The 7,500-nt window shown below is 42.3% G+C and overlaps 1 protein-coding gene across 1 annotated transcript in view; it reads left to right on the forward strand.

Annotated features, from left to right (window-relative positions):
• The window catches only part of LOC137997902 (tetratricopeptide repeat protein 28-like), a 209,108-nt gene that overhangs the window by 114,048 nt on the left and 87,560 nt on the right, over positions 1–7,500 (forward strand). Inside the window, exon 4 of the mRNA XM_068844223.1 lies at positions 87–2,126. Coding sequence (XP_068700324.1) covers positions 87–2,126 — 2,040 coding nt within the window. The remainder of the gene's footprint in view (positions 1–86; positions 2,127–7,500) is intronic.

Raw genomic sequence — 7,500 nt, forward strand, 5'->3', positions numbered from 1 at the left:
GGGTTTGGCTTATTTCAATCTTGGTACATACTATCAGGGCACAGCTGACTTTAATCAGGCCATAACAAATTACACGAAGGCATTAGCCATTTTTAAGGAAGTAGGTTTCAGGGCCGGACAAGGAGCAGCCTATGGCAATCTTGGCAACGCTTATGACAGACTTGGTAATTTCAAGCAAGCCATAGAGTACCACGGTCAGGATCTTAGTATTGCGAAAGAGGTAGGGGACAGGGCCGGAGAAGGAAGAGCTTATGGCAATCTCGGAAACGCTTATCAAAGTCTTGGTAATTTCAAGCAAGCTATAGAGTACCACCATCAATATCTTAGTATTGCAAAAGAGGTAGGGGACAGGGCTGCAGAAGGAGCAGCCTATGCCAATCTCGGCAACGCTTATCAAAGTCTTGGTAATTTCAAGCAAGCCATAGAGTACCACCATCAAGATCTTAGTATTGCAAAAGAGGTAGGGGACAGGGCCGGAGAAGGAAGAGCCTATGGCAATCTCTGCAACGCTTATCAAAGTGTTGGTAATTTCAAGCAAGCCATAGAGTACCACCATCAACATTTTAGTATTGCAAAAGAGGTAGGGGACAGGGCCGGAGAAGGAAGAGCTTATTGCAATCTCGGCAACGCTTATAAAAGTCTTGGTAATTTCAAGCAAGCCATAGAGTACCACCATCAATATCTTAGTATTGCAAAAGAGGTAGGGGACAGGGCCGGAGAAGGAGCAGCCTATGGCAATCTCGGCAACGCTTATCAAAGTCTTGGTAATTTCAAGCAAGCCATAGAGTACCACCATCAATGTCTTAGTATTGTGAAAGAGGTAGGGGACAGGGCTGGAGAAGGAGCAGCCTATGGCAATCTCGGCAACGCTTATAAAAGTCTTGGTAATTTCAAGCAAGCCATAGAGTACCACCATCAATGTCTTAGTATTGCAAAAGAGGTAGGAAACAGGGCCGCAGAAGGAGCAGCCTATGGCAATCTCGGCAACTCTTCTAAAAGTCTTGGTAATTTCAAGCAAGCCATAGAGTATTACCATCAATGTCTTAGTATTGTGAAAGAGGTAGGGGACAGGGCCAGAGAAGGAAGAACTTATGGCAATCTCGGCAATGCTTATCAAAGTCTTGGTAATTTCAAGCAAGCCATAGAGTACCACCATCAAGATCTTAGTATTGCAAAAGAGGTAGGGGACAGGGCCGGAGAAGGAAGAGCCTATGGCAATCTCGGCAATGCTTATCAAAGTCTTGGTAATTTCAAGCAAGCCATAGAGTACCACCATCAACATCTTAGCATTGCAAAAGAGGTAGGGGACAGGGCCGGAGAAGGAGGAGCTTATTGCCATCTCGGCAACGCTTATAAAAGTCTTGGAAATTTCAAGCAAGCCATAGAGTACCACCACCAAGATCTTAGTATTGCAAAAGAGGTAGGGGACAGGGCCGGAGAAGGAGCAGCCTATGGCAATCTCGGCAACGGTTATCAAGGTCTTGGCAATTTCAAGCAAGCCATAGAGTACCATCATCAATGTCTTATTATTGTAAAAGAGGTAGGGGACAGGGCCGGAAAAGGAGCAGCCTATGGCAATCTCGGCAACGCTTATCAAAGTCTTGGTAATTTGAAGCAAGCCATAGAGTACCACCATCAACGTCTTAGTATTGCAAAAGATGTAGGGGACAGGGCCGGAGAAGGAGCAGCCTTTGGCAATCTCGGCAACGCTTATAAAAGTCTTGGTAATTTCAAGCAAGCCATAGAGTACCACCATCAATGTCTTAGTATTGCAAAAGAGGTAGGGGACAGGGCCGGAGAAGGAAGAGCTTATGGCAATCTCGGCAACGCTTATAAAAGTCTTGGTAATTTCAAGCAAGCCATAGAGTACCTCCATCAACGTCTTAGTATTGCAAAAGAGGTAGGGGACAGGGCCGGGGAAGGAGTAGCCTATGGCAATCTTGGCAACGCTTATAAAAGTCTTCGTAATTTCAGGCAAGCCATAGAGTATCACCATCAATGTCTTAGTATTGCGAAAGAGGTAGAGGACAGGGCCGGAGAAGGAAGAGCTTATGGCAGTCTCGGCAATGCTTATCGAAGTCTTGGTAATTTCAAGCAAGCCATAGAGTACCACCATCAACATCATAGTATTGCAAAAGAGGTAGGGGACAGGGCCGGAGAAGGAATAGCTTATTGCAACCTCGGCAACGCTTATAAAAGTCTTGGTAATTTCAAGCAAGCCATAGAGTTCCACTATCAAGATCTTAGTATTTGCCAGGAAACAGAGAACCCAATAGGGCTGGCAATCGCATGTTATCATATTGGTCTTGTTCATGAATTTTTTGGCTCCTTAAGCAAAGCTCTTAATTACTATCGTCTAAGTGTTTATTATTTTGATGCAGTTAGGCGTCTTCTTCAGTCAGAGGATGCATGGAAAATAAGCTTTCGTGACACAAAGGGATTTGCATACACCGCTCTGTGGACAGCACTCTTGAAGAATGGAGAGATTGATGAAGCTTTGTATGCTGCTGAGCAAGGACGAGCACAGGCTTTGGCAGACATTTTAAAGATGCAATACAGCGTTGATGGGAAACCTACGATGGAGGTAACTATCTCTTTGGTTATGAAAGATCTTCCTTCACAAACTGTTTTCACAGCACTTGAAGGGAACACGATCAGCTTCTGGTTGCTAAGAGATGATATCGGGATAAATTTTAGACAAAAGAAAATCGAAAATGGAACTGCCAAGTCTCTGATAAAAAGTACTTTAGAACAGATCAATGCAGGGGCCGTTTTGCGATGCGAGAATCGTTCACTTGAAAGACAAGGCAGCGACTTCTCGAGCAGTAGGGAAGGTGTTGAAGAAACCTTTCGGTCTTTGAGCTTCTCTGTGCACTCTTTGCAGCCCTTGTATGATGTCTTAGTCAGTCCTATAGCGGACTTGATCCAGTGTGATGACTTAGTGTTTGTTCCTGATGGACACTTTTGCCTTGCTCCCTTTTCTGCAATGAGTGACTCTGTCAGGATCCGTGTAATTCCCTCGCTGACTGCTTTAAAATTGATCACTATGGCACCTGACGACTTCCAAAGTAAGAATGAAGCGCTGCTAGTGGGCGATCCGTGCTTGAGCGAAGTCACTTACGGCACTGGTGAACCCATGTATGGACAGCTGCCGTGTGCGAAAAAAGAAGTGGATATAATTGGAGAACTTCTGCAGACCGTGCCTCTTACAGGAAAAAATGCAACCAAAGCTGAGGTGCTGAGAAGAATGAAGTCAGTTGCCTTAATCCACATTGCTGCACATGGGGATGAAGGATCTGGAGAAATTGCTTTGGCCCCAAATCCCAAACGCACATCCAAGATCCCCGAAGAGGAAGATTACATGTTATCGTTGAGAGATGTTCAAGCAGTTCACCTGCAGGCAAGACTGGTTGTGCTTAGTTGCTGTCATAGTGGGCAGGGAGAGGTAAAATCTGAGGGTATTGTGGGAATAGCCAGGGCTTTCCTGTGTGCTGGTGCCCGGTCTGTTCTGGTGTCACTCTGGGCAATCGACGATGAAGCGACCTGGATGTTCATGGAGAGTTTCTACCAACACTTGGCAGATAGAAAAAGTGCAAGTACAGCTCTTCACCATGCCATGAAATCTCTTCAGGAGACAAACAATTATTCGGCCATAAAATACTGGGCACCATTTGTGTTAATTGGCGATGATGTCACCTTCGAATTTGGGGAGCTCAAACACGAAAAGAATGGTAAGTGCTATTTAAATATAACTTTAATGACTGAATCGCTGTACTTTGTACATGTTTTTAATCAGGAAGTTTTCGAAAGGAGCAGGTACGTTCTTTACAGAGAAATGGCTTTATAAACGGTTGCCAGAGTTGATATCTTTACTCGAACTGTTTTGGCTAATACCTAAATTAAATAATGTCTGCATTCACCGAGTCAGCTACTTCAGCTTCCTGCAGACAGCTACAATCCTGGTCAAAACTGTCGCGACAATTCGTGCTTTTCCCCCTCCCCCCATTACAATGTTGATTTTTCACGGTCTCCAAAATCAAGATCCGTTCATCGATCGCTGGCATGTTTCAACATTAGGGAACTTAAGAACCACGACGACGGCTTAGTCGACGACGTCTATTGACCGGGAAAGGACTGGAACAACAACGTCGGTTTCGGCGGGAAAATAGAAACTTAAGAAGCGGTCAGCCGTTACGACGACGACGATACTGATTGCTTAGTCTTGCCTGAAGTTTTTTTGTCAGTAGGTTATACCTATCGCGAACAGATCGTGGGGTGACTCGGAACTTTGGACACGATGTCGTATTTAAGTGACTTAAAATGGCTTCCCATGCTTTCCCTCTTTCGGGACTTCTTAATTTAAACTGGTATGGTTCGATGTCTAGAACTTCCCGGCACATCAGTATGTCGTGATCGTAACTCCAGGTAAAGTTTGGATTCCTGTAAGATTAGAGAAATTTACGTCCAAAACTAATTGTAACCCGTAACCAAGGTCGAATGTTTTGAGTCAAAAATCCCAACTCCTTACATGCGTGAAGTAATAATTCTATTAACTGAAAATACCACGGGAGGATTGTCAGTTTATTCCCCAACCGAATGAAAAAAGGCTACGTCTCTGTGAAATTACACAGGCTGTTTATATTTTACGTAAGACGCACACACAAGGAAGGAAAAATATGGCGTAAAATCAAATTTTTTACCGAGGCTTCAGCCCTTTTAACCTTTTAAGATAAAAGACACTGCGATTACAATTTTTGACGTAAAGCGTTTTTCTTCCATGGTGGAGATCGACGATGTGTCTTTCCTAAATACTTACAAATAACAATGACATAAATTTATAACTTACGAGTTCGCTCGCTCCTCCAAACCTGCCGCTTTTGTTGTTGTTGTCATTCCTAAATATAAACACGTAAATTCATTAGCCAAATTTTCAACCGAATTCGCCTGTTAGAAAAAAAAAAGAAAGCAAACGTCGATGTACAAAGATAAGAATTTCCAAAGGAGTCCAAAATTCGAAAAACAAGGGTGGATTTTTACCTGAAACTTGGCGAACAGAACTCCTTCCAACGACGACGTGAAAGAGCTGCCTTTGGGGTCGTCGACAACAGCAGGACGACGGAATTTGCTGGCCGCGCGTGCGTACTAACGTATATCTCACTTCCGGTCGTCGTCGACTAAGCCGTCGTCGTGGTTCTTAAGTTCCCTATTGTCTGGGGGGAAGGGGGGCGCAAAAAAGGCAGCGAAAGAAGAACAAACCGTGCTCATATAACGATGAAAGCATGTACAGTAAATTCTCTACTTTTCGCCCAAAATTTGACAAGTGTCCCGAAGTGTTTTGACCCGGATTGTAGCTGTTTGAGCCCGTGTTATAATGGAGTGACTGTGAAACTGATCGGTGATTGTCGATTGCTTATGTCAAGTGAAGTGAGTTATTGAGGTCTCCAAGTCTACATGTCAAAGTAACAGTGAATAGGAATTGTTGCTCTTAACTTTAGCACAAACAGTTAAATGAATGAATTAAGACAATTGTTATATTATTTACTTGTCAATCAGAACGAAATTCATTATTGCCATTTAACCCACTACTTGTTTCTTTCTTCCTGGTTTTGTATTTTCAGAAACGATGTCCAAAACGTGAGAAACTTACTTGGACTGTGATACGTCGATATGTTATTTTCCTTTCCTCGATTATATGAGTTATTGAAAACAATTCAATCATTGATACCTCAGTAGCAGTCAGACACAAGATATCATGCCAATTATAGTTAAAGTACCATGAGATTTCAGTAGTATTAAGATACTGTCGAAGTCCTTACATTTGTGCCTTGTTTTGTAAGCATCTGTTCCAGGATTAGTTAATCACTTGATAGAAATCAGGGACTTGGCAAAACGGTTTGTTTCCATAACTGAGGATCTAGCCGTCTTGTTATTTTGGCCCTTGAAAATAACTACAAGCTTTTGCGGTATGTTTCTCAGGTGACATGTATACTCTTTAGCTTGCTATACCAACTTTCCATTTACAATATCATTCAGTGACAGTCTCGGGGAATGTGTATTTTCTGTGTTTCTATAAGGTTGACCAAAGCTAAATAAGCAAATTAATTGTTTCGGGAGGCAAATGTCTATAGGCTAGGAGAGTATAAATGTTTGGAAATTTCAAAAATTTTAATGTAGCGTTCACATTTAAATGAGACGGAAATTCCTGGAATAAAACGCTTTATTCCCAAAGGGTTTGAATCGGGCACAACATTGACTTAGCCGATTTGTTTATTGTTTATTTTCCCGCAAAACGTGGTTCCAAAAAAAGACACTATTCTGACGCTGATGAGGACTAGGACAACTTGGGTAAATCTAACTCTTGGGTGATGGACTCTTGCTGGGGCCTGGAACCAAACAAATGGAAACTTATTTACTTTGTAGTTTTGCATGTTGATTTTGTGATTTTTTGTCACAGAGGGACTGGACCAATACAAAATAATTCAATGAAATGAGCGATTTCTTAACACTTCTAGAAGGTAAAAAGGTGTGTGGGTAAAAGTTGCGTGATCTCTTAATTAATTGTGTGCATTTTAAACCCCTGGGGAGGTGGGACTTTGCCCATGCATATGCTTGTGGAAATTTTTTGAATTTTAAAAATGGTATGACTACCCGAGTCACGTCATTTCATACCATTTCGCACCATTGCAAACGTTGGTCAGTAACTCTTGAGTTGACAAAGGTATTAAAAGGGAAGCATTCCATCCTTTTTCCATGTTAAAACTGAGGGCAGGATGGGCACCCACCTCCTAAACCGAGCACCCCAAATGGAGAGTAAGGTCTAAGGTCTACTTCTCCACTACCATAGTCACGTCGACCACGGCTGAACGTGCAAACAGATTCAATCCGAGCTAAAGTCTTTGTCTAGCTCTCCTCCACTTATGCAAATTTGGAGTATTTTGTTCCTGTTATGAACGATCATCACTTCTTTCCATCCCTCAAACTGACATTTCCCTTTTTATTCAACTTATACGACGTACAGTCTACTTTAGACTTCAAATTGACTTCAACGAAACAAAGATTTTAAACAAGCTGAGAAGATTCAAAATAAGCGAGGCAAAGAGTTGAACCCGGATCGATGGCTTCACCTTGCAGTTTCCGATATCCTCTAGACCAACGAGACAAGCTCCCAGAAAGTCGAAATTTTTAGAGTATTGACATAATAGTACCTAGCAAAACAATTGAAAGTTAACCTTCTTCAACGGGGTTTTTAGACCTAAATACTGTAGATCAGTGCGGCATAGCTTAGAAACGCTATTTCTTGTTGAACTAAAGCTGTCATTCTGCTTGTTTTCATTGTTTTTAGAGCGGTAAGCTTGTCAATATTAACATAGCATAATGTGTCGTGTAATTGTTACGAAATGTCCAATGTCAGTTTTAGGGATGGAAATTAGTGTTGACCGTTATGAACTCGCATGTTCATTTCCAACTCCTTGATAATGGCGTCATGAGGTCGCTGAAACG

Source organism: Montipora foliosa, chromosome 3, assembly GCF_036669935.1.
Source record: "Montipora foliosa isolate CH-2021 chromosome 3, ASM3666993v2, whole genome shotgun sequence".
NCBI classification, from domain to species: domain Eukaryota; kingdom Metazoa; phylum Cnidaria; class Anthozoa; order Scleractinia; family Acroporidae; genus Montipora; species Montipora foliosa.